The sequence below is a fragment of the Pogoniulus pusillus genome, chromosome 17 (genome assembly GCF_015220805.1).
Source record: "Pogoniulus pusillus isolate bPogPus1 chromosome 17, bPogPus1.pri, whole genome shotgun sequence".
NCBI classification, from domain to species: Eukaryota; Metazoa; Chordata; class Aves; order Piciformes; family Lybiidae; genus Pogoniulus; species Pogoniulus pusillus.
Window position 1 is genome coordinate 794,614 of NC_087280.1, and position 26,076 is coordinate 820,689.

At 62.3% G+C, this 26,076-nt stretch overlaps 1 protein-coding gene across 4 annotated transcripts in view; it reads left to right on the forward strand.

Annotated features, from left to right (window-relative positions):
* CSNK1G1 (casein kinase 1 gamma 1) overlaps positions 1 to 26,076 on the forward strand; it is a 91,139-nt gene that overhangs the window by 45,078 nt on the left and 19,985 nt on the right. For all 4 annotated transcript variants that reach the window (XM_064157152.1, XM_064157154.1, XM_064157155.1 and 1 more), the window contains 2 exons: positions 13,468 to 13,619; positions 17,977 to 18,211. In XM_064157152.1, coding sequence (XP_064013222.1) covers positions 13,468 to 13,619; positions 17,977 to 18,211 — 387 coding nt within the window. The remainder of the gene's footprint in view (positions 1 to 13,467; positions 13,620 to 17,976; positions 18,212 to 26,076) is intronic.

Here is a 26,076-nt window from a genome sequence, read left to right on the forward strand (position 1 = left end):
GCCTGGACTGCAGGGAAGTGTTTTGTGGCAGCCTGTTTGCAAGGACCAGGATGCTGAAGGCTGAGGAAGGTTTTAGTGCTTGGACTGGATGGACTCAGAGCTCTTTTCCAGCCCAAGCAATTCTATGATCCTGTGACTTGCCTGCAACATTCCAGGTGGAGAAACAGAGCCTCCAGACTCAGGAGCTTGAAGGTTTTGTGTCTCACAGGCTGCAGGCAGTGGTGTGCAGGAGGCAGATGTTCACCTGAGTGCTGCCTTTGTGGAGGGCTTCCAGGGCTTTGCAATCAGCTCTGCACTGCTGGGGCCTGCTTCTGCCTTGGGGTGCACAAAGACCTGGGGGGAGTTTGCCCCACAGTTGTGGAACAATTCCACAGTGCAGTGCCTGAAGAAAGGCAGCAGCAGCCTGGCAAGGACCAGCAGTGGTGTGGGCAGCAGCAGCAGGGCAGGGACTGTGCCCTGTGCTGGGCACTGCTGGGGCCACAGCTTGAGTGCTGGGCTCAGTTCTGGGCCCTCACTCCAGAAGGACACTGAGGGCTGCAGCAGGGCCAGAGAAGGGCACAAAGCTGGGTCAGGGTCTGGAGAGCAGGGCTGGGGAGGAGCAGCTGATGGGGCTGAGGGGGTTGGTGTGGAGAAGAGGAGGCTGAGGGCAGAGCTCATTGCTCTCTGCAGCTCCCTGGGAGGAGGCTGCAGTGAGCTGGGGTTGGGCTCTGCTGCCCAGCCTCAGGTGAGAGAAGGAGAGGAACTGGCCTGGAGCTGTGCAGGGGAGGGTTGGGTTGGAGAGGAGGAGAAATGTCTTTGTTGCCAGAGTGGTGAGGGCCTGGCAGAGGCTGCCCAGGGAGGTGGTGGAGTGCCCATGGCTGGAGGTGTTCCAGCTCTGTGTGGCCATGGCACTTGTGACCATGGTTTGGTGCCCGTGGTGGGGCTGGGCTGCTGCTGGGCTGGGAGGTCTGGGAGGGCTCTTCCAGCCCGAAGCATTCCCTGGCTCTGTGTTTCCTGCTCAGAGGAGCAGCACAGTTGTGTCTCTCCCTGCCTGGTGCCTGTGACATCAGCCCTGATGTCTCAGGCTTCCTGACAAGCTCCCAGGCTGCCTCTGCTGCCTCCCACCACCAGCAGCTTCTGCACCTGCCGTGGGCCTTGGATGCAGAGCTGCAGGCAGCCTGCATCAGCTGTGGGCTGCCTGCATCTCTTCTGGCTGCTGCATCTGCAGCCCTTCCCCGCGCTGCGGCAGCGGCAGAGCTGCTGAGGGGCTCAGTGGAGCTGCTTTGTGCTCCTCAGGGCAGCTCTGCAGCACTGCGTGGGGCACATGGACACAGTGCATCTCCTGCTGCTCCACGGACAGGAGCTGGGAGCCCTGGGGGACAGGAGGGCCTCCAGGGGACAGCAGTGGGTCCTGGGGCCAAGAAGGTCGTTGGTGTCCTGGGGTGCAGTGAGTGTGGCCAGCAGCCAAGGGGGGTTCTCCCCTCCCTCTGCTCTGCCCTGGAGAGGCCACACCTGGAGGGCTGTGTCCAGTTCTGGGCTCCCCAGTTCAAGAGGGGCAGGGATAGAGCAGAGAGAGTCCAGGGGAGGCCACGAGGATGATGCAAGGGCTGCAACTGCATGTGCTGAGGACAGGCTGAGAGCCCTGGGGCTGGGTAGCCTGGAGAGGGATCTCATCGGTGCTCATGAATACCTGAGGGGTGAGTACGAAGAAGGGGCCAGGCTCAGCTCAGTGGTGTCCTGTGACAGCAGGAGGGGCAGTGGACACAAGCTGGAGCCCAGGAGGTTGCAGCTCAACAGGAGGAGGAACTTGTTTGGTGTGAGGCTGCTGGAGGCCTGGGGCAGGCTGCCCAGAGAGGCTGTGGAGTCTGTTTTGGAGACTTTCGAGCCTTACCTGGATGTGTTGCTGTGTGCCCTGCCCTGGGTGCCCATAGACTGGGTGATCCTGCCCCTGCTGGTCTGTGACTCACAAGCAGCTTGCAGGATGTCCTAGCTCAGAGGGAACCAAACAGCAGACACCTCCCAGCTGCTCCTGCAGCTGCTGCTGCTGCCGCTGATGTTCCAGTGCCTCCCTCTAGTCAGAGGCATCAGCAGGTCCTGTCCACATGTCCTTCCTTCCCCCTCCAAGTTGCCTGCTTACAGACATGGCTTTTCACACTCCCTCCTCGCAGTACTCCAGCCCCCAGAGGCAGAGGCCCAGGGGCTGCTGCTCAGTGACCATCTGCTGCCTCCTCCTGTCTCGCTGTGCAGTTCAGGCTCCCATGCCCTAAAACAGGCAGCACTGAGTGTGTGGGAGGATGAAGGGGAAGCAGGCAGCAGGCACTGGAGTCCAGGACCTGATGGTCACTCCGTGGGGTAGCTCAGGACAGGATGAGAACTCCTTTTGGCTCCAGGTGCTCTGACATATGCTCTGTTTGCTGACCAAGAGAGCTGGAGGAACTCCAACAACCCTTGGGCAAGCTAATTGTGTCCTCGGGCCTGTGAGCCACCAGTGCCACCCTGCCAGGGCACTGCTGGCCCCTCCAGGGCAAGAGGAAGGGGCTTCAAGCTGCACCAGAGGAGGGCAAAGTTGGGTATTAGGATCAATTTCTTTGCTGCAGGAGTGGTCAGGCACTGGAAGAGGCGGCTCAAGGAGATTGTGGAGCACAGAATCACCCAATGTATCCCTGCCTGTACCTGGCCAGGAGCTGCAGACCTGTGCACAGCACTCATTTAGCTTGGGAGGGACCTGGAGAGGTCATCCAGCCCAGCCTAGCACCCAGCCCTGCCCAACCAACCAGACTATGGCACTAAGTGCCCCAGCCAGGCTTGGCTTCAACACCTCCAGCCACGGCCACTCCACCACCTCCCTGGGCAGCCCATTCCAATGCCAATCACTCTCTCTGCCAGCAACTTCCTCCTCACATCCAGCCCAGACCTGCCCTGCCACAGCTCCAGGCTGTGTCCCCTTCTTCTGGTGCTGGCTGCCTGGCAGCAGAGCCCAACCCCACCTGGCTACAGCCTCCCTGCAGGCAGCTGCAGGCAGCAATCAGCTCTGCCCTGAGCCTCCTCTGCTGCAGGCTGCACCCCCCCAGCTCCCTCAGCCTCTCCTCACAGGGCTGTGCTCCAGGCCCCTCCGCAGCCTTGCTGCCCTTCTCCAAACACCTTCCAGCACCTCAGCATCTCTCTGCAGTGGAGGAGCCCAGAGCTGGACACAGCACTGCAGGGGTGGCCTGAGCAGTGCTGAGCACAGGGGCACAAGAACCTCCCTTGTCCTGCTGCCCACACTGCTCCTGAGCCAGCCCAGGATGCCATTGGCTCTGCTGCCCACCTGGGCACTGCTGCCTCCTCTGCAGCTCCTCTCTCCCAGCCCCTCCAGCTCCCTCTCTGCCTGCCTGCTCTCAGCCACTCTGGCTCCAGCCTGTAGCACTGCTTGGGGTTGTTGTGGCCAAAGTGCAGAACCTGCCCTTGGCCTTGTTCAGTCTCATCCCCTTGGCCTCTGCCCACCCATGCAGCCTGGCCAGGTCCCTCTGCAGGGCTCTCCTGCCCTCCAACAGCTCCACACTGCTCCTAGCTTGGTGCCATCTGCAAACTCACTGCTGCTGGACTCAGTGCCCTGCTCCAGATCATTAATAAAGATATTTGGCACCAACTGACACCCCCAAGGCTTTCCCCTGCAGGCTGCTCTTTGCCACTCCTCACCCAGCCTGCTTTTGTGATTGGGGTTGCCCTGACCCAGGAGCAGGACCTTGCCCTTGGCCTCGTTGGGCTTCGTGAGGTTGGCCCATCCTGCTGCCCAGGTGCTCTGCGTGGCTCCCTCCCTGCGTGTGCCAGCCCCAGCACGGCCCTGCTGTGCTCCCCCGGTGCCAGCTCCTGCCCATGTGCGCAGGACTCATCGCGTTTGGTTTATTTTGGTCTCAGCTGGCAGCTGAGTCACAGCTTCCCCACGCCTGTGCCCCCTCACCGTGCCACCTGTGAGTCACAGCCAGCCGTGGCCCCCCGCACCCGGCGCCGGGCACAGCGCAGCGGGCAGGGGAGGTTGGCAAACCTCAGCAGCCTGCCCTGGGCCCTGGTGGAAAGCGGCAGAGGAGGCTGAGCTCCTGCGGAGCCGAGCGGAGCCCTGCCGCTGGCCTCTGCCCACGCAGCCGCTGAGTCACCGCGGGCGGGCAGGGCGCTGCGGGCAGGGCGCTGCGGGCAGGGCGCTGCGGGCAGGGCGGGCTGCAGGCAGGGGGATGCAGGCAGGGAGGGCTGCAGGCAGGGAGGTACAGGCAGGGAGGGCTGCAGGCAGGGGGATGCAGGCAGGGAGGGATGCAGGCAGGGAGGTACAGGCAGGGAGGGCTGCAGGAAGGGGGATGCAAGCAGGGAAAGCTACAGGCAGGGGGATGCAGGCAGGGGGGTGCAGGCAGGGAGGGCTGCAGGCAGGGGGATGCAGGCAGGGAAAGCTGCAGGCAGGGGGGTACAGGCAGGGAGGGATGCAGGCAGAGGGATGCAGGCAGGGGGGGCTGCAGGCAGGGAGGGCTGCAGGCAGGGGGATGCAGGCAGGGGGGTACAGGCAGGGCGGGCTGCAGGCAGGGGGGTGCAGGCAGGGAGGGCTGCAGGCAGGGGGGTGCAGGCAGGGGGATGCAGGCAAGAGGATGCAGGCAGGGAGGGATGCAGGCAGGGGGATGCAGGCAGGGAAAGCTGCAGGCAGGGGGATGCAAGCAGGGAGGGCTACAGGCAGGGAAAGCTGCAGGCAGGGAGGGCTGCAGGCAGGGGGATGCAGGCAGGGGGATGCAAGGAGGGAAAGCTGCAGGCAGGGGAATGCAAGCAGGGAAAGCTACAGGCAGGGAGGGCTGCAGGCAGGGGGGTACAGGCAGGGAGGGATGCAGGCAGGGGGATGCAGGCAGGGGGCTGCAGGCAGGGAGTGCTGCAGGCAGGGAGGACTGCAGGCAGGGGGATGCAGGCAGGGAGGACTGCAGGCAGGGGGATGCAGGCAGGGAGGGCTGCAGGCAGGGGGATGCAGGCAGGGGGATGCAGGCAGGGAGGGCTGCAGGCAGGGGGGTACAGGCAGGGAGGGATGCAGGCAGGGGGATGCAGGCAGGGAAAGCTGCAGGCAGGGAGGGAAGCAGGGAAAGCTACAGGCAGGGAAAGCTGCAGGCAGGGAGGGCTGCAGGCAGGGGGATGCAGGCAGGGGGATGCAAGCAGGGAAAGCTGCAGGCAGGGGGATGCAAGCAGGGAAAGCTACAGGCAGGGAGGGCTGCAGGCAGGGGGGTACAGGCAGGGAGGGATGCAGGCAGGGGGATGCAGGCAGGGAGTGCTGCAGGCAGGGAGTGCTGCAGGCAGTGAGGACTGCAGGCAGGGGGCTGCAGGCAGGGAGGACTGCAGGCAGGGGGATGCAGGCAGGGAGGACTGCAGGCAGGGGCGTACAGGCAGGGAGGGATGCAGGCAGGGGGGTACAGGCAGGGGGGTACAGGCAGGGAGGGATGCAGGCAGGGGGATGCAGGCAGGGAGGGCTGCAGGCAGGAAGGGCTGCAGGCAGGGGGATGCAGGCAGGGAGGACTGCAGGCAGGGGGATGCAGGCAGGGAGGGCTGCAGGCTGGGGGATGCAGGCAGGGAGGACTGCAGGCAGGGGGCTGCAGGCAGGGGGATGCAGGCAGGGAGGACTGCAGGCAGGGGGATGCAGGCAGGGAGGGCTGCAGGCAGGGAGGGCTGCAGGCAGGGAGGACTGCAGGCAGGGAGGACTGCAGGCAGGGGGATGCAGGCAGGGAGGGCTGCAGGCAGGGGGATGCAGGCAGGGAGGGCTGCAGGCAGGGGGATGCAGGCAGGGGGATGCAGGCAGGGAGGACTGCAGGCAGGGGGATGCAGGCAGGGAGGGCTGCAGGCAGGGGGATGCAGGCAGGGGGATGCAGGCAGGGGGATGCAGGCAGGGAGGGCTGCAGGCAGGGAGGGCTGCAGGCAGGGGGATGCAGGCAGGGAGGGCTGCAGGCAGGGGGATGCAGGCAGGGAGGGCTGCAGGCAGGGGGATGCAGGCAGGGGGATGCAGGCAGGGAGGGATGCAGGCAGGGGGATGCAGGCAGGGGGATGCAGGCAGGGGGATGCAGGCAGGGAGGGCTGCAGGCAGGGGGATGCAGGCAGGGAGGGCTGCAGGCAGGGAGGGCTGCAGGCAGGGGGATGCAGGCAGGGAGGGCTGCAGGCAGGGGGATGCAGGCAGGGAGGGCTGCAGGCAGGGGGATTCAGGCAGGGAGGGCTGCAGGCAGGGAGGGCTGCAGGCAGGGGAATGCAGGCAGGGAGGGATGCAGGCAGGGGGATGCAGGCAGGGGGATGCAGGCAGGGGGATGCAGGCAGTGAGGGCTGCAGGCAGGGGGATGCAGGCAGGGAGGACTGCAGGCAGGGGGATGCAGGCAGGGAGGGCTGCAGGCAGGGGGATGCAGGCAGGGAGGACTGCAGGCAGGGGGATGCAGGCAGGGGGATGCAGGCAGGGGGATGCAGGCAGGGAGGGATGCAGGCAGGGGGATGCAGGCAGGGGGATGCAGGCAGGGGGATGCAGGCAGGGGGATGCAGGCAGGGGGATGCAGGCAGGGGGATGCAGGCAGGGAGGGATGCAGGCAGGGGGATGCAGGCAGGGGGATGCAGGCAGGGAGGACTGCAGGCAGGCTCTTGGAACGAGATGATCTTCAGGCTTCCATGATCCCAGGCTGCTCAGGGCCTTTCCCAAGGGATTCTTTCCACCCCCCTCGCACGGCGCTGCCCTTCCCAGTGCCCTGAGGCACAGCAGCTGCGGTGCGTGGGTGCCAGCAGGTGCCAGCCCTGGAGCCACCCTGCCACCAGCAGCTCCTGCCGGGGCCACCCGAGCCGGGCTCAGAGCGGCACAACAGCAGCCTGCAGGGCACTGCCAGCTGTAGCACCCCACTCGTGCTGCCCACCTCGAGGGGAGCACTGCTGTGGCTGGGGCTCAGGTCAGCAGGTCACCCCACAGCAGAGCGTTGGTCTGGGGCAGGAGCTGGCTGCTGGGCGGGCACCATCCCTCTGCCAGCCCGGGGGGGCAGCGTTGGTGCCCTGTGGCACTGTGCGGAAGGCTGCGTCCATGGGGGTGGGCACTGCTGCTGCCTCCCAGAGAGATGGAAAGCAGAGGCACAGGATGGCAGGGGGGGGAAGGGACGTCCAGGGATCACCCAGTCCAACCCCTCTGCCAGGGCAGGGGCACCCAGGGCAGGGCACACAGCAACACATCCAGGTAAGGCTCGAAAGTCTCCAAAACAGACTCCACAGCCTCTCTGGGCGGCCTGCCCCAGGCCTCCAGCAGCCTCACACCAAACAAGTTCCTCCTCCTGTTGAGCTGCAACCTCCTGGGCTCCAGCTTGTGTCCACTGCCCCTCCTGCTGTCACAGGACACCACTGAGCTGAGCCTGGCCCCTTCTTCGTACTCACCCCTCAGGTATTCATGAGCACCGATGAGATCCCTCTCCAGGCTACCCAGCCCCAGGGCTCTCAGCCTGTCCTCAGCACATGCAGTTGCAGCCCTTGCATCATCCTCGTGGCCTCCCCTGGACTCTCTCTGCTCTATCCCTGCCCCTCTTGAACTGGGGAGCCCAGAACTGGACACAGCCCTCCAGGTGTGGCCTCTCCAGGGCAGAGCAGAGGGAGGGGAGAACCCCCCTTGGCTGCTGGCCACACTCACTGCACCCCAGGACACCAACGACCTTCTTGGCCCCAGGACCCACTGCTGTCCCCTGGAGGCCCTCCTGTCCCCCAGGGCTCCCAGCTCCTGTCCGTGGAGCTGCTCTCCAGCAGGGCACTCCCTGCTCTGTCCTGCTGCCCAGGGCCAGGACCCTGCACTTGTCCTTGTCTCTACATCTCACAGAAGAAAAGCAGAGCAGCAAAGTTTCACACCAAGGCCGTGGGGCAGAGTCAGCATTCCACCACCATTCCCACCTCGGGATCAGAGTCCTGGGAGGTGCAAACCAGAAAGGAAACAGCTGGGATTAGGAGGGAGGGGTGAGGGAGGATTAAGCTGCTGCAAGGCGCTTCAGGAAGGTGAAGAATCCTGATCCCAGAGCTAGGAGAAACCTTCCCTGGCATTGAGACAGCACTGCAGGTAAAAGGAGATCCCTGCTGGGCACAAGAAGCAGGGAGAGAAACTGAGGAGGGCCACAGGGATGATCCAAGGGCTGCAGCAGCTTTGCTGTGAGCACAGGCTGGAGATGGTCAGCTCCAGGGGCACCTCAGAGCTGCTGCCAGTGCCTGAAGGGATCCTGCAGGAAGGCTGCAGAGGGACTTCTGCTGAGGGTGTCTGAGCCAGGCCAAGGGGAATGGTTTGGAGCTGAGGCAGAGCAGGGTTGGACTGGAGCTGAGGAAGAAGTTCTGCAGGGCGAGGGTGGTGAGAGCCTGGCACAGGCTGCCCAGGGAGGCTGTGGCTGCCTCCTGCCTCGGAGTGCTCAAAGCCAGGTTGGGGGAAGCCTTGAGCAGCCTGGGCTGGTGGAATACTGAAGAGCAGAGAGGCTGCAAGCCACCTGGCTTGCATTGGAAGGGACCTTGAAGATCAGCTAGTTCCAAGCCCCCTGCCCTGGGCAAGGCTTGGAACTGGATGATCTTCAAGGTCCCTTCTGAGCCAACTCATTCTAGGAGTGCCTTGAGCAAGATGGGCTGGTGGGAGGTGTCCCTGCCCATGGCAGTGGGTTGAGAGTAGATGACCTCTGAGACCCTGATGCCTTTTGGACCCAGGGAGCATCACTGAGAAGCCCTGCAGAGCCAGGCAGGCCTGGGAGCTCCACTCTGGATACTGAAATAAAGCCATGAGGGGCACTGGGCACTGGGCACAGGGCACTGGGCACTGGCTCACTGCCACAAGTCATCGTTTCCCATCTTCTGAGGAAGCTTGGTGGTGGAGCTGGAAGCTTCCCAGCAGCACCAGAGGGATGCAGGCAGTTGGATGATTTCAGGAGGGTTCTCTGCAAATCTGGGAGAAGAAGGCTGAGAGGGGACCTGATCCATGTCTATAAGTATGGGAGGGGTGGGGGCCGGGTAAAGGGGCCAGGCTCTGCTCAGTGGTGTCCTGTGACAGCAGGAGGGGCAGTGGACACAAACTGCAGCCCAGGAGGTTGCAGCTCAACAGGAGGAGAAACTTGTTTTGGTGTGAGGCTGCTGGAGGCCTGGAGCAGGCTGCCCAGAGAGGCTCTGGAGTCTCCTCTGGAGACTTTCAGAATCCACCTGGATGTGTTGCTGTGTGCCCTGCCCTGGGTGCCCCTGCCCTGGCAGAGGAGTTGGACTGGATGATCTCTGGAGGTCCCTTCCAACCCCTGCCAGTCTGTGACTGTCGTGAGCAGGAGTGCATTAACCTGGGTTCAGTAACAGCTGCCCTGCATAGTTCGTGATGCAGCTTGGCTCCAGCTCAGCAGCAAGCAGCCTGTCCTGGTGCCATTGAGTCCTGGCCACAGGGAGCCATGGGGAGCTCCACAAACATCCCCAGCAGATCCCTAAGTGCTTGAGGAGGAGGCTGCCAGCAGGAGATGGATGGAGAAGAAAGCAGCTTTGGGCTGGGCAGAGGAAGCTGAGGCTGTCAGGCAGCAGCTGTGCCAGCAGAGCTCTGCCAAGGTGACCCCAGGCCTGCTGGGAAGCAGCACTGCCAGAGAAGCAGCTCTGGCCTCAAAGAGGTCAGGATGAAAAGCTCTGGGGAGAAGCAGAGGTCTCACCCCCGGGGTTCAAAGGCCTGGAGTGCAAACCACCAGAGGTGCAGGCAGCGCGGGTGGGAAACTGCAGCTCAACAGGCACTGAGCGGGCAGGATGCACCCAGGGAGGAGCATCCAAACATGACACCTGCAGGGTCTGCTGGGGACAGAGCAGGTTCAGGGGAGCACAGAATGGTTTGGGCTGGAAGAGCCCTCCCAGACCTCCCAGCCCAGCAGCAGCCCAGCACCACCACGGGCACCAAACCATGGCCACAAGTGCCATGGCCACACAGAGCTGGAACACCTCCAGCCATGGGCACTCCACCACCTCCCTGGGCAGCCTCTGCCAGGCCCTCACCACTCTGGCAACAAAGACATTTCTCCTCCTCTCCAACCCAACCCTCCCCTGCCACAGCTCCAGGCCAGTTCCTCTCCTTCTCTCACCTGAGGCTGGGCAGCAGAGCCCAACCCCAGCTCACTGCAGCCTCCTCCCAGGGAGCTGTAGAGAGCAATGAGCTCTGCCCTCAGCCTCCTCTTCTCCACACCAACCCCCCCAGCCCCCTCAGCTGCTCCTCCCCAGCCCTGCTCTCCAGACCCTGCCCCAGCTTTGTGCCCTTCTCTGGCCCTGCTGCAGCCCTCAGTGTCCTTCTGGGAGTGAGAGCCCAGAACTGAGCCCAGCACTCAAGCTGTGGCCCCAGCAGTGCCCAGCACAGGGCACAATCCCTGCCCTGTTCCTGCTGCCCACACTGTTCATGACCCAGGCCAGGCTGCTGGTGCCCCTCTTGCCCACCTGGGCACAGCAGTTGATCCTGCAGTGGCAGCTGGCTGGGAGATGCAGTGTGTGGTGTTCATGGAGTGGAGCTGTGCTCTCTGGTACTGCTCTAAGGTCAGGCTCGAGCCAGCCCAAGGGGTCTGGAGCTGCCCTGGCTTGGTGTGAGCACAGCAGGGCTGGAGAGGAGCAGTGGGGACAGAGCTCTTGCTCTGCTGGCAGCAGCACTCAGGCCTTGGCATGGTGGCAAGCCCCATCCCAGGGCTGTGTGCCCGCTCTGGGGTAGGCTGGCAGCAGAGGGGCATCTGCCAGCTGTGCTGCCTGTGCCTGCTTTGGGGCAGGCTGGCAGCAGGAGGGCAGCTGCCACCTGTGCTGCCTGTGCCCACTCTCCTTGGAGCCATGCTGCTGCCACCTGCGGGCTCTCCGCTGGCCTCTCGCTGTGCTCAGCTGGAGTCTTGCCCAGCACCCTGCTGCCGAGGCAGCAGAACCTGCCTGTGCTGCCAGGGCAGGGCCCAAGCTGTGCTTGCTGCAGCCCTCCCCAGGCACAGGGCCGAGAGAGGCTCTGCAGACGCCAAAGCAGGCAGCAGAAGAGCAGTGCAGTGCCTGCAGGGTAGGGCAGGAAGGCTGGGGAGGGGTTGGCTGGACCTGAGCAGAGCCTTTGCCGCCACTGCCCACAGCATCCTCCTGGAGGAGCTGCCTGCCCGTGGCTGGGCTGGGTCAGGCTGTGCTGGGGACGGAGCTGCCTGGGCACAGAGTGCAGTGCACTGCAGCCGGAGGCTGCTCACTGCTGCTGCTCCCCAGGCTCGGTTCTCTTTAACACCTTCAGCAGTCACCTGGCTGAGGGCTTGAGGCCCCCTCAGGCAGGCTGCAGGTGGCACTCAGTGGGGTGGCAGTGCTGAGCTGCTGGAGGGCAGGAAGGCTGCACCCGTGAGCTGAGGTAGCTCAGTGAGGTCCAGCAAGGCCAAGTGCTGGAGCCTGCCCCAGGGTCACAGCAGCCCCATGAGGGCTCCAGGCTGGGGGCAGAGTGGATGGAAACTGCCCAGCAGGAAAGGACCTGGGGGTGCTGGGTGGCAGCAGCTGGAGATGAGCCAGCAGTGCCCAGGTGGGCAAGAAGGGCACCAGCAGCCTGGCCTGGGTCATGAACAGTGTGGGCAGCAGGAGCAGGGCAGGGATTGTGCCCTGTGCTGGGCACTGCTGAGGCCACAGCTTGAGTGCTGGGTTCAGTTCTGGGCCCTCACTCCCAGAAGGACACCAAGGGCTGGAGCAGGGCCAGAGAAGGGCACAAAGCTGGGGCAGGGTCTGGAGAGCAGGGCTGGGGAGCAGCTCTGGTGGCTGCCACCAACACCCCCAGCTCCTTGCCCACTGGGCACCACGCTGCTTGCTCTTAGCAGGCATTGCTGCCTATCAGAGGCAGCTATCAAGGCACCTGGCATGAGTCAGATGAGTCTGACTGCTCCAGACTGATGCCCACTGCTGTGGGCACTCCAAGGATGAGTATCTGCAGGAAGGGCTTCTCCAGCTGCCCAGCAGCCTGCTGCTGCCCGGTGCCACTGGGCTTTGATTTGTGGGCATGGCAGTGAGCAGTGGAGAAGGAAGAGATGCAGGAGGCCTTCTAGAGCTATCAGAAGCTCTTGTCTCACCTCCAGATATCCATGGCCTTGTGCTAAAACCATCTGGCAGCTTCCACCTGAGAAAGCCTAAGTCTAGCTCCAGGGATGAAAACATTCCCAATGGGAGGAGGAGATGCTGAAATGGGCACACTCAGGAAGCCCTTCCTGAGAGGGAAGCTGCCACCTGGACAGCACCAAGGGGCTTGAGATAGGAAAATGTTCTTCCTGGAATGGGATAAGGATGGGTTGGAAAGAACCTCAAACCCATGGGCAGGGACACCTCCCACCAGCCCAGGGCGCTCAAGGCACTGCTGGAACAAGGTGGGGTGGAAGGGACAGTGAAGATCAGCTAGTTGCAAGGGCTTGGAACTAGGTCATCTTCAATCTTCCACCAGCCCAGGTTGCTCAAGGCCTCAGGTTCCCAAGGCCCTTGGGCTGCCCTGACTGCATGCAGCTGCTCCTCAGCGTTCTGGCAAGGTGCAGCTGAGTGTGAGCCACCTCTGCATGTGCTGCACCTCTGCATGTGCTGCACCAATCCCTGCCCTGCTCCTGCTGCCCACACCACTGCTGCCCCAGGTCCTGCCTGGGTGGGCTGCTGTGTGCTTTGGTTGTGGCTAACTGAAGGGTCTCCAGGCCACTCCATGAGCTCCTGTTCTCTGAGTTTGGTCTTTTCCCTCTTTTCCTGGTGCCTCTCAGAAGCTGATCCAGACAGGAAGGTGCTGCCAGCCGAGTGTGGCTACTGCCCAGGCTGGCTGAGAGATGTGCTGCTGAGCCCCTGGGAGAGGAGGGTGGGCTCTGGCCCCTGCCAGCTGCACGCTGAGGCTTTGGTCTTGGCCTGAGAGCACAGTGGTCTGCAGGTGTGCTCGGTGCCTACCCTAGCTGTGGACACTGGCAGCACAGAGGGCCAAGGGCAGCCTGAGCTGCATCCAAAGCAGTGTGGGCAGAGCTGGAGAGAAGGGAGCCTGCCCCTCTGCTCTGCTCTGCTCTGCTCTGCTCTGCTCTGGGGCCCTCAACACAGGAAGGACCTGATGGAGAGGGTCCAGAGGAGGCCACAGAAATGCTCAGGGACTGGAGCAGCTCCGCCCTAGGAACAGGCTGAGGGAGCTGGAGCTGCAGGCAGAGCTCAGAGCAGCCTTGCAGTACTTTCCAGTGAGTTTGTGGTGACAGACACACCTCCAGGTCCTTCTGCTCTCCAGGCACTGCTCTCCCAGCCTGGCTGCCGTGCCCATCGCTGGGTGCAGCGCAGGGAGCTGCTCAACTGCTGCCCAGGCCACAGCTGCCTGAGCCTTTGTGTGTCCCAGGCTGCAGCTGAGCCAAGCCTGTGGTGACCCAAGCTTCAGGTCAGCACAGGCTGATGTGCTTGCTGGGCAGGACGGAGGAGAAGGGGCAGTGGAGGGATGGACTCAAGGCCATGCCTGGCACCAGGTGCCCACACAGGAGGCAGGGTTTGGCCCTTGAGCTGATTTCCTTCCTTTGCTTCTCCCTGCAGCTGAAGGCCTGCCCCAGGTGTACTACTTTGGGCCCTGTGGGAAGTACAATGCCATGGTGCTGGAGCTGCTTGGCCCTAGCCTGGAGGATCTGTTCGACCTCTGCGACAGGACCTTCACGCTGAAGACGGTGCTGATGATTGCCATCCAGCTGGTGAGTGACAGTGGGCACCCACCCTGGCACCCGGGCCTGGGGGCACCCATCCAACCTGACCTTGAACACTTCCATCCACTGCTTCTCCAGTGCTGAGGCACCCAGAGCTTGGCTGGGTTGGAAGTGACCTTGCAGATCATCTGGTTCCATGGCTTTGCCCATGGCAGGGGGCTCGGAAGGAGATGATCTGCAAGGTCACTGCAGGCTCGGAGCTAGGATGACTTTCAGTCTTCCCCCTTCAAACCATTCACCCTTGGCCTGTCTCTAGACACCCTCAGCCAAAGTCCCTCTGAGGAAATCCCCCCAGGCACTGGCAGGCAGCTGAAGGGACCCCAGAGGAAGGCTGAAGGATTTCTTCTTCCTCTCCAAGCTCAGGCTCTCAGTTTGCAGGTGCTGCCCCTTTGTCCTGCCCCTCCACGCCTCGAGCAAACCTCTCTCTCTTCACCTCTCTTACTACAGAAGGCTTCTCAGGTCTGAGGAGCACTCTTGGAAGCTCACATTATGCCTAGGAGCAAACCTGCTCCTGGGGTGCAGAACCAGTGCAGCTGGGTGCCTGTGGGCTGGTGTCCTGTGTCCCAGCATCTACCCTCCCCGTGGCACCCCCCAGAACACCTCACTCCTTACCCACTCCAGGGAGCACAGCACCTCCCACACTCCTGCCTCTTCAGGCTGCTCGTGGGCGATGGGAGCTGAGCTGTGCTTGGCCAAAATCCCAGTGCTGCAGGTCTCTGTCTTGGCCAGATTTGGTCTGAGTTAGCCAAAGGCTTCCAGCTGGGAAGCCCCAAAGGTGTGGGAGCAGCACACAGGCCCTGCTCTGCCACGGGAGGGAGCAGGCTGGACAGTGGTGGCCTGGCCTTGTGTGTGCATTACGAGTGGGCAGCCAAGCACGCACGAGGTGGTGAGGAGCTTTCTGCAGGCAGGCAGGCCTAGGCAGCTGCCAGCTCTGCTTGGCTCTGCTCTGCAGCCTGGGGGCTGCAGGTGCCCAGCTGGGACAGCAGAGCAGGGCCCTGGTGACTGACCTGTGGGCACAAGTGGTGAAGTGAAGGAAAAAGAAGATGGTGATGGAGTGTCAGGGGAGTGCCAGAGTCTCTCTGTGACCCCCTTTGCTCCCCAAAGGGAGGAAGGGAGGGAGACTGTTGGGGTGGGAAAGGAACTGAACCAGCTGGGGTGGAACAAGAGCAATGCCATGGAATAGAGACACAGAGACACAAACCAATGTGGGACCCAAGCCCTGATGGCACCGAGGGCACCACTGGCACCACTGCTGCTGGGGACAGGCAGTGTGCAAGTCCCAGGCTGGACTCAGCAGCAGATGGGAACTGGATTCAGGAGCTGGATTCTGGAAGTGGCTTCAGGAGGGCACAGGGATGGGGCTGGGAGGGAGAAGGGACAGAGTCCTGCTGGGACAGCAGCCAGGCTTGACCCCGGGATCCCTCAGCCTTCTCCTGCAGATGTCCTCCCTGGGCTGCAATCCTTTATTGGGCAGTTGAGGCTCACCTGTCCTGTCTGCTCCTCCCTGCACCTCTGCCTTCCTGCCCTGCAAGGTGGGGCAGAAGCTGTGGCAGTGCCCTCGGTGTGCCCAGGAGCAAGTGTCAGGCAGAAGCTTTCTGCATTCCAGCCCTTGGCAGTGACTGTGCCCAAGGGCTTCTCCCTGCCAGGAGCAGCTCCTGGCTGTGCAAAGCTGCCCTGAGCTTCAGAGAATGCCTTGGTGAGCAGAGGCTGAGCTGGGCAGTGCCAGCTCTGAGCAGAAGTGGTTCTGTGGCTCAGAGCAGGAGAGGCAGTGAGGAACACAGCCCTTATGTCTGCCACAGCTGGATGCAGCCTGGCAGGTCCCAGTGATGAGCATCTCATTAATCTCGTCCTCATCTCATTAATCTCATCCTAGTCATGATTAGGCTGTGAGTGAGGGGGCTTGGAAGAGGGCAGCCACCCTTAGCCCTCCCAGGTGGGCAGCTGCCCTTCCACCTTCCCTTCTCCACCTCTCTGCCGGAGCACAGCCGGGCAGAAGCTGGGACATCCTCCAGCCCTTCCTGGAGATGAATTACTGTTTGTAGTCAGTGCTGAGGGCTGTGAAGCTTCTGCCTGCCCAAAAAGCTGCCTCCAGGCAGAATCTGGCACGTCTAAGGCAACATACGGGGCGAGGGAGGAAGGTGGTGAGACACAGAGCAAGGAGGGAAGGCTGTGGGCAGGAGCAGAGCTGCTGGCAGCTGGCTGAGGGTGTCTGAAATCCCTGCAAAAAGGCTGCTGCAGCTCCCCGGAGCATCCTGCTGGGGACGCTGCAGCCGCGGCAGCTCGCTGGGAATGCAGGCAGGGAGCACGGCTCGGGGGAGCCGCGGGAGGATGAGAGATTGCTCTGCCAGCTCTGCCCGGCGGCGGTGCCCTGCCCCAGCACTGCCAGGCTGCCTGGGACGCCTCCGAGCAGCTGAGGCGGGAGGTCGGCTGAGCCTGGCTGCCTGAGCCAGCTCGCTGCGAGGGGCGGACCGGACCCTTGGGGTCCCTTCGGGGCATCGGGGCGTGGGAGGGCTGGGGAGCATCCAGCCCAGCTGCCCTGCAGAGCAGCAGCCCCCAGGGCAGGGCACACACCACACGGCCAGGCAGGTCTGCATAGTCTCCAGAGAAGACTCCACAACCCCTCTGGGCAGCCCACTCAGCCGCTCAGCACCCTCACATCAAACCTCCGGGGGTCGAGTTTATGTCCACTGCCCCTCCTCCTGTCACTGGGCACCACTGAGCAGAGCCTGGCACCATCCTGCTGCCCCCCACCCCTCAGATATCTGCAGCCACTGCTCAGCTCCTTCTCCTCAGCCTTCTCCTGCGCACTGCCCAGCCCCAGGGCTCTCAGCCTTCCCTCCTGGCTCTCTCCAGCAGATCCCAGCCGCTCCCTGCTGGGCTGCCCACAACTGGACACAGGATTCCAGAGGGGCAGAGCAGAGGGGAAGGAGAACCTCCCTTGGCCTGCTGGGCACACCCTCAGGAGGCAGCTGGGCCAGCAGGGCACACTGCTGTCCCCGGGGGTCTCACCACCAGCCAGCGCTCCAAGCTGCTCCTCTCTGGAGCTGCTCTCCAGCAGGCCACCCCTCCCCCCTCCTGGCACAGAGCCTTGGTCCTGGTACTCTGTGGGCCTGAGATGAGCTGATGCCACCTCTGCTGCCTTGCCCTAGCCACACCTCTGGGCCCCTCACTGCAGGAAGGACACTGAGGGCAGGTCTGGAGCAGGACACTGAGGCTGAAGAAGGGCCTGGTGCAGCGGGGGGTGAGGAGGGGCTCGGGGAGCTGGGGGTGTGCAGGTGGAGCAGAGCAGCCTGAGGGCAGAGCTCCCTGCAGGGAGGTGGCAGTGAGCAGGGAACAGCCTCTGCTGCTTGGTGCCAAGGGACAGGGCAGAGGGAATGGCTCCAAGCTGCCCCAGGGGAGGCTCAGGCTGCAGCTCAGGGAATGTTTCTGCACTGGAAGGGTTCTCAGATGCTGGCACAGGCTGCCCAGGGCAGTGCTGCTGTGCCCATCCCTGGGGTTGTTCAGCTGCTGTGAGCTGGCACCTAAGGCCAGGGTTCAGTGGTGCCCCTGCAGTGCTGGGTGGAGGCTGGGACTGGCTGAGCCTGGAGGCCTCTTCCCGTTGGCAGTGTGCAGAGGGTGGCTATGTGAGCCTGGCGGTGCCCAGCAGTGACTCTGGGTGGCTGTGTGAGCCTGGCAGTGCCCAGCAGTGACTCTGGGTGGCTGTGTGAGCCTGGCGGTGCCCAGCAGTGACTCTGGGTGGCTGTGTGAGCCTGGCGGTGCCCAGCAGTGACTCTGGGTGGCTGTGTGAGCCTGGCGGTGCCCAGCAGTGACTCTGGGTGGCTGTGTGAGCCTGGCAGTGCCCGGCAGTGACTCTGGGTGGCTGTGTGAGCCTGGCGGTGCCCGGCAGTGACTCTGGGTGGCTGTGTGAGCCTGGCAGTGCCCGGCAGTGACGTGGGTGGCTGTGTGAGCCTGGCGGTGCCCGGCAGTGACTCTGGGTGGCTGTGTGAGCCTGGCAGTGCCCGGCAGTGACGTGGGTGGCTGTGTGAGCCTGGCGGTGCCCGGCAGTGACTCTGGGTGGCTGTGTGAGCCTGGCGGTGCCCGGCAGTGACTCTGGGTGGCTGTGTGAGCCTGGCGGTGCCCGGCAGTGACTCTGGGTGGCTGTGTGAGCCTGGCGGTGCCCGGCAGTGACGCGGGTGGCTGTGTGAGCCTGGCGGTGCCCGGCAGTGACTCTGGGTGGCTGTGTGAGCCTGGCGGTGCCCGGCAGTGACTCTGGGTGGCTGTGTGAGCCTGGCGGTGCCCGGCAGTGACGCGGGTGGCTGTGTGAGCCTGGCAGTGCCCGGCAGTGACGCGGGTGGCTGTGTTGCAGATCTCCAGGATGGAGTATGTGCACTCCAAGAACCTGATCTACCGCGACGTGAAGCCAGAGAACTTCCTGATCGGGCGGCAGGGCAACAAGAAGGAGCACATCATCCACATCATCGACTTCGGCCTGGCCAAGGAGTACATCGACCCCGAGACCAAAAAACACATCCCCTACCGCGAGCACAAGAGCCTGACGGGCACGGCCAGATACATGTCCATCAACACACACCTTGGCAAAGGTCTGTGCCCGCCTCCGGGCTCCCAACCTGCCCTCTCCGCTGGCTGAGCTGAGCCCAGAGCGGCTTAGGCAGCTGCAGCTCAGGGAGGGTGGTGAAGCTGTGTGTGCAGTGGCAGAGGATGCTGGAGTGGGTTAGGGTGGAAGGGAGCTCAAAGCTCAGCCAATTCCAACTCCCCCTGTGCTGTGGGCAGGGACACCTCCCACTAGAACAGGTTGCTCCAGGCCTCATCCAGCCTGGTCCTGAACACCTCCAGGGAGGTTGTGGAGCACAGAATCACCCAATGTGATCTTTTATCTTTGATCACATTGGGTGATTCTGTGCTCCACACCCTCCCTGGGGAACCTGTACCAGTCTCTCACCACCCTCAACCTGTGCCAGATCCTGGAAGGCCACTCCAAGGTCTCCTCCAAGCCTTCTCTCCTCCAGACTGATATGAGCAGGTCACAGAATCACAGAACTTCAGAGGCTGCAAAGCACTCCAGAGCTCATCCAGCCCAACCCCTCCCTGCCAAGCAGCATCACCCAGGGCAGGCCCCACAGGAATCCATCCAGGAGGGTTTGGAAAGTCTCCAGAGCAGGAGACTGCACAACCTCTTTGGGCAGCCTGCTCCAGGGCTCTGGCACTCTCACACCAAAGAAGTTTCTCCTCACATTGAGCTGAAACCTTCTCTGTTCCAGTTTGCATCCACTGCTCCCTGGCTCATTGCTGTGCACCACCCAAAAGAGCTTTGCCCTCTCCACTCGGCACCCACCCCTCAGATACTGATAGACACTGATCTGATCTGGTCCCCTCTCAGCCTTCTCCTCTCCAGACTAATCAGCCCCAGGGCTCTCAGGCTCTCTGCACAGGGGAGATGCTCAAGTCCCCTACTCACCTTTGTGGCTCTCTGCTGGACTCTCTCCAGCAGGTCTCTGTCTCTCCTGAACTGGGGACCCCAAAGCTGCACACAGGATTCATATAAACATAGAACCAAGGAGGCTGGAAGAGAGCTCCAAGCTCAGCCAGCCCAACCCAGCCCTGCCCAACCAACCAGACCATGGCACTAAGTGTCCCAGCCAGGCTTGGCTGCAACACCTCCAGCCACAGCCACTCCACCACCTCCCTGGGCAGCCCATTCCAATGCCAATCACTCTCTCTGACAACAACTTCCTCCTCACATCCAGCCCAGACCTGCCCTGGCACAGCTCCAGCCTCTGTCCCCTTCTCCTGTTGCTGGCTGCCTGGGAGCAGAGCCCAACCCCACCTGGCTACAGCCTCCCTGCAGGCAGCTGCAGGCAGCAATGAGCTCTGCCCTGAGCCTCCTCTGCTGCAGGCTGCACCCCCCCAGCTCCCTCAGCCTCTCCTCACAGGGCTGTGCTCCAGGCCCCTCCCCAGCCTTGCTGCCCTTCTCCAAACACCTTCCAGCACCTCAGCATCTCTCTGCAATGGAGGAGCCCAGAGCTGGACACAGGATTGCAGGACTGGTCTCAGCAGGGCAGGACAGAGCAGAGGGGCAGCAGAACCTCCCTCCCCCTCTACTGCCATGCAATTACAATTAGATACAGCTCAGAAATAACACAGAAATGCAAACTCCCTCCTGGACAGAGCAAAGTGCTCAGAGAGGCTCAGAGTCACCTCCCAGGTCTGTCTCAGAGGGACAAACATAAACAAAGGACAGCTCAGGTGTTAGTTGCTGAGGTCAGAGGTGAGGCACCCGAGCAGAGCAGGGTTCACCGCGAGCAATTGGAGCAGAAAAGGGAACAAGGCAACGTCCCAGGACAAGTGAGAGGACATTGCTTACGTTTTGGCTCTTGGTCCCTCTCAGCAAACCAGTGACTGATGCAGACCTCCTCATGGCTTTGCTTTCAGGACCAACGATCCCACTGCCCTCGTTAGAATATTCCAGTTAGCCTCACCCCAGCAGGGCCTGCCGAGCGCTGCCCCACGCCTGCCCTGCCACCTTGGCTCTCCAGCTCCTCCTCAGCCTCTCCATGCCCTGGTGCCCTTGGCAGCTGGGAGGCTTTTCAGGGGTGTTCCCCTCTTAAGGAACTGCAGCTTCTGTCTTTAGGCAGAGCAGGGACAAGAGGTCGTTAGGAGCAGCCAGCCAGGTTTTACCAAGGGGCAGTCATGTGTGACCAGCCTGGCAGCCTTTGATGAGGGCAGCAGCAGGTGGGCAGATGAAGGCAGAGCAGTGGATGTGGTTTGTCTTGATGGCAGTAAAGCATCTGACAACATCTGCTACAGCATCCCCACAGCTGAGCTGGGCAGGGTGGGCAGGGAGTCAGTGGGGTGGGAACTGCCTGAAGGGAAGAAGTCAGAGAGCTGTGGTCAGTGGGATGGGGTCCAGCTGGAGGCCTGTGACCAGTGGAGTCCCTCAGGGGTCAGTGCTGGGATCAGTTCTGTTCAATGTATCCATCAGTGCCCGGGCTGAGGGCACAGAGGGCACTGCCAGCAAGTGTGCTGGTGGCACCAAGCTGGGTGGAGTGGCTGGGACACACCAGAGAGCTGTGCTGCCATTCAGCCAGGCCTGGACAGGCTGAGAGCTGGGCAGGAGTGGAATGAAGCTGGACCAGGGCAAGGGCAGAGGCTGGCAGCTGGGAAAGAACAACCCCAGGGAGCAGCACAGGTTGGGGACTGAGCTGCTGGAGAGCTGTGAAGGGGAAAAGGCCCTGGGGGTCCTGGTGGGTGGGAGGGTGCCCATGAGCCAACAATGTGCCCTGGTGCCAGGAGGGCCAAGGGCATCCTGGGGTGCATTAGAAGGGCTGTGGTGAGTAGGTCAGAGAGGTTCTCTTGCCCCTCTGCTCTGCCCTGCTGAGGCCACATCTGGGGTACTGGGTCCAGTTCTGGGTGCTCAGTTCAAGGACCTCAGGGAACAGCTTGAGAGAGTCCAGCAGAGAGGCACAAGGATGCTGCAGGCAGTGGAACAGCTCTGCTAGGAGAGCCTGAGGGAGCTGGGGCTGTGCTGCTGGGAGAGGACTCTGAGGGTCCCTTGTTCAGGGACAGCTGCAGCAGCAGGGACAGCTCATGCAGGGGCAGGACAGCTGTGCAGGGGCAGGACAGCTGTGCAGGGGCAGGACAGCTGTGCAGGGACAGCTGGTGCAGGGACAGGACAGCTGTGCAGGGGCAGCTGGCACAGGGGCAGCTGGTGCAGGGACAGGACAGCTGTGCAGGGGCAGCTGGCACAGGGGCAGCTGGCGCAGGGGCAGCTGGTGCAGGGGCAGCTGGTGCAGGGACAGGACAGCTGTGCAGGGGCAGCTGGCACAGGGGCAGCTGGTGCATGGTGGTGGCTCTGCTCTGCATGGTGGCCCTGGAGCACTTTCTCTAGCTGCAGGTGGAGATGTGGGGGAGAGGACATCAGCTCAGGCTGCAGGCTCAGTGCAGCCACCCCTGCAGCCCAGCAGCAGCCCCACGCTGCTGTGCTCTGCATTTGCTGCTCTGTCTCATGCCTCCCTTGGGGCTTTGGGTACAGTTTGGGAGGTTATTTTGAGGAGGCTCCAGACCCCTTCCCCTTCATTTCTAATCAACACATCTGCACGGCAGCAGCAGCAGGAGGTTGACGAGGAAAGGCAGTGCTGGAAGCAGCTATTTTTGCTCTGCCCTGCTGTGGTGAGCTGCAGAAGCAGCTGGGAGAGGGTTGCTGCTGTGCAGTGTGGTGGATCCCTGCAGGTGGCCTCTGCCATTCAGAGACACAGAACTGCCATGGCTGGGGAGACCCTTAAGGTCTTGGAGTCCAACATGATCCCAGCCCTGCCAGGGCACCACTGACCCATGGCCTTGGCACCACAGCTGCACAGCTTTCCAGCCCCTCCAGGGCTGGGGACTCCACCACTGCCCCGGGCAGCCTGGGCCAGGCCTCGGCAGCCCTTCTGGGGAAGAAACTGTTCCTGATGGCTGACCTGAACCTGCCCTGGTGCTGCTTGAGGCCATTTCCTTTGTCATATTGCTTGTTCCTAGGGAGGAGACCAACCCCACCTCACTCCAACCTCCTCTCAGGGAGTTACAGGCAGCAGTGAGGTCTCCCCTCAGCCTCCTCTGCCTCAGGCTGCCCAGGGCCACATCCTGTCTTGAATGTCTCCAGGAGCAGGGAGAGCCTCACCCACATCCCTGGGCAGCCAACACTCACCCTTCCAGGTAGCCATAGAGCACCAGAAGCTCCCCTGTCAGCCTCATCTCCAGGCCCCTCACTGCTGCTCACCAGCCCTGCTCTCCAGACCCTTCACAGCTCTGCTCAGCTTCCTTCTGCACCCACTGCAGCCCCTCAGTGTCCTTTTTGGGGTGAGGGAACCCAAACTGCCCCTGTTCAGCTCGGAGGAAAGGACATCACCCAGCAGGGTGCTGCCTTCCAGGGCCCTGGGGGAGCTGCTCTGTCCCTCCTTGCTTGCTGCTTCCTCTTTGTCTGCCTGGGGCTGGGCTGTGCCTCACAGCTCCAGTGTCTCCTCCTGCCCTTTTTATTGCCCACACCTGCTGGGTCCCTGTGCCAGTGGTGTGGTTAGGATCGAGTATCACTTATGGCTACTAAAGCAATGCAAGAGAGCTGTGGGGGTGCTGGAGCAGGTCCAGAGGAGGGCAGGGAAGCTCTGAAGGGTCTGGACAATAAATCTGAGGAGCAACTGAGGAAGCTGGGGAGGGTCAGGGTGAAACAGAGGAGGCTGTGGGCAGAGCTCATCACTGTCTACAGCTACCTGAAGGGACACTGTGCAGAGGCTGCTGCTGGGCTCTGCTCACAGGGAACTGCAGACAGAAGAAGGGGGAATGGCCTCAAGCTGAGGCTGGGGAGGTTTAGATTGGACATTAGGACACAGTTTTTCACGGAGAGAGTGGTCAGGGACTGGAATGAGCTGCCCAGGGAGGGGCTGGAGTCCCCCAGGCTGGGGGTGTTTCCGAGTGGTTGGATGTGGTGCTTGGGGCTATGGTTTAAGGTGAATCTTGCAGAGCAGGGTTCTGGGTTGGGCTTGGTGCTCCTGAGGGGCTGTGCCTGGCTGTGGCTGTGATTCTGTGACTGTGATTCATTTCCCACTGTGAACATTAACTATTGCTGATTAATATTCAAAGCTGCAGGAAATGGCCTGGCACTGCTTTGGCTTCTGGGTGGGCAGGAAGGAATTGCACCAAGGGTATTGAGAAGCACAGAATTCAGCAGCTGAAACAGTCAGAACTGGGAGAACAGGGACGTGGAGACAGGAGGATGGTAAGCACATGGCAGGCACTGCTGGCTCCAGCCACGAGACAGACCAGGACACAGCTGCCCCTGGGGGTCCTCCACAAACTGTTCTAACTGCTGCCGTTTATCTGAGCCCAAGCACTTAGAGAGCAGCCCTGTGGAAAGGGCCTTGGAGGGGCTGCTGGGCAGGAACCTGGCCATGAGCAGGCAGTGTGAGCTTGCAGCCCAGAAGGCAGATCACATCCTGGGCTGCATCAAAAGCAGTGTGGGCAGCAGAGCCAGAGAGGGGATTCTGCCACTCTGCTCTGCTCTGCTCTGCTGAGACCTCACCTGCAGTGCTGCATCCACGAGGATGCTGAGAGGCTGCAGCAGCTCTGCTGTGAGCGCAGCCTGAAAGAGTTGGGGCTGTGCAGGCTGGAGCAGAGGAGGCTCCCAGGGGACCTTCTTGTGGCCTTCCAGCATCTGAAGGGGGCTACAAGAAAACTGGGGAGGGACTTTTTAGGCTGTCAGGGATTGCCAGGAGTGGGGGGAATGGAGCAAAGCTGGAGTTGGGGAGGTTCAGGCTGGAGGTGAGGAGGAAGTTGTTGAGCAGGAGAGTGGTGAGAGGCTGGAATGGGTTGCCCGGGGAGGTGGTTGAGGCCCCATGGCTGGAGGTGTTTGAGGCCAGGCTGGCTGAGGCTGTGGGCAGCCTGCTCTAGGGTAGGGTGTCCCTGGGCATGGCAGGGGGGTTGGAACTGCCTGATCCTTGTGGTCCCTTCCAGCCCTGACTGGTTCTGTGATTCTGTCCAGCTCTGGAGGCCTCCCTATAGGAAGGACATGGAGCTGATGGAGCAGGTACAGAGGAGGCCACAGGAATGCTCAGAGGGTTGGAGCAGCTCTGCTACGAGCACAGGATGGGGGAGCTGGGGGGACCAAATAGCAGCCTGACAGTGGCTGAGGGGGACCTGCAGGAAGGCTGCAGAGGAGCTGTTTGCAGAGGCCTGCAGTGCCTGCAGTGCCAGGACAAGGGCAGTGGGTTCAAGCTGGAGAAGAGCAGCTTGGGATTGGATGTTAGGAACAAGTTCTTTACTGCAAGCACCTGGTCCCCTGCAGGCAGGGGCACAGCTAAATGCCCTGCTAATGGGGACTGGGGCTGGACCTTAACAAAGGGGCCTGGCTGGAGGGCTGGGCACAGAGAGTGGTGGTGAATGGTGCCACATCCAGCTGGCAGCTGGCACCAGTGGTGTGTCCCAGGGATGAGTGCTGGGCACAGTCCCGTTCAATGTCTTTATTGATGATCTGGAGCAGGGGATTGAGTCCAGCAGCAGTAACTGGACTCAGTTGCAGATGACAACAAGCTAGGAGCAGCTGTGGAGGGCAGGAGAGCCCTGCAGAGGGACCTGGCCAGGCTGCATGGGTGGGCAGAGGCCAAGGGGATGAGACTGAACAAGGCCAAGTGCAGGGTTCTGCACTTTGGCCACAACAACCCCAAGCAGTGCTACAGGCTGGAGCCAGAGTGGCTGAGAGCAGGCAGGCAGAGAGGGAGCTGGGGGTGGTGGCAGAGAGGAGCTGCAGAGGAGGCAGCAGTGCCCAGGTGGGCAGCAGAGCCAATGGCATCCTGGGCTGGCTCAGGAGCAGTGTGGGCAGCAGGACAAGGGAGGTTCTTGTGCCCCTGTGCTCAGCACTGCTCAGGCCAACCCTGCAGTGCTGTGTCCAGCTCTGGGCTCCTCCATTGCAGAGAGATGCTGAGGTGCTGGAAGGTGTTTGGAGAAGGGCAGCAAGGCTGGGGAGGGGCCTGGAGCAGAGCTCTGTGAGGAGAGGCTGAGGGAGCTGGGGGTGTGCAGCCTGCAGCAGAGGAGGCTCAGGGCAGAGCTGATTGCTGCCTGCAGCTGCCTGCAGGGAGGCTGTAGCCAGGTGGGGTTGGGCTCTGCTGCCAGGCAGCCAGCAACAGGAGAAGGGGACAGAGGCTGAAGCTGTGCCAGGGCAGGTCTAGGCTGGATGTGAGGAGGAAGTTGTTGTCAGAGAGAGTGATTGGCATTGGAATGGGCTGCCCAGGGAGGTGGTGGAGTGGCCGTGGCTGGAGGTGTTGCAGCCAAGCCTGGCTGGGGCACTTAGTGCCATGGTCTGGTTGGTTGGGCAGGGCTGGGTGCTAGGCTGGGCTGGATGTGCTTGGAACTCTCTGCCAACCTGGTTCACAGAATCACAGAATCAACCAGGCTGGAAGAGAGCTCCAAGCTCATCCATTCCAACCTAGCAGCCAGCCCTGGCCAAGCACCCAGACCATGGCACTAGTTCTGTGATTCTGTGGAAGGAATCACCTTAACACTGCAGTCTGAAGAGAGGCTGGAGCAGGGCTGGAGCAGGGCTGGAGCAGGGCTGGAGCAGGGCTGTGCAAAGGCTTTTCAGATCATTCCCCCATTAAATACTTAGTTTGAGAATCAAAGTGAAGAAGGGGCAGAAGCATCACCAGTTTTGGCCAGTGAGTTCAGTGTGGTGCCCCCTGCAGCCGCACCTGTGCTGCCTGCGTGGCTCACGGCCGCTGAGGGGCTGCGCCGGGCGCCTCGCTGCGTGTGCTGAGCTCCGAGCCCGCAGCGCACAGCTCTGCTGCAGCCAAGCCCTCCACTGTTTGTCTGCCCTGGGAGATGAGGAGGAGGAGGAGAGCAGTGCTGAAAGCAGCGCGGCAGGAGCTGTGCGCCGGCAGCAGGAGGCAGCTGCGGGCGGCAGGAGGCAGCTGCGGGCAGCAGG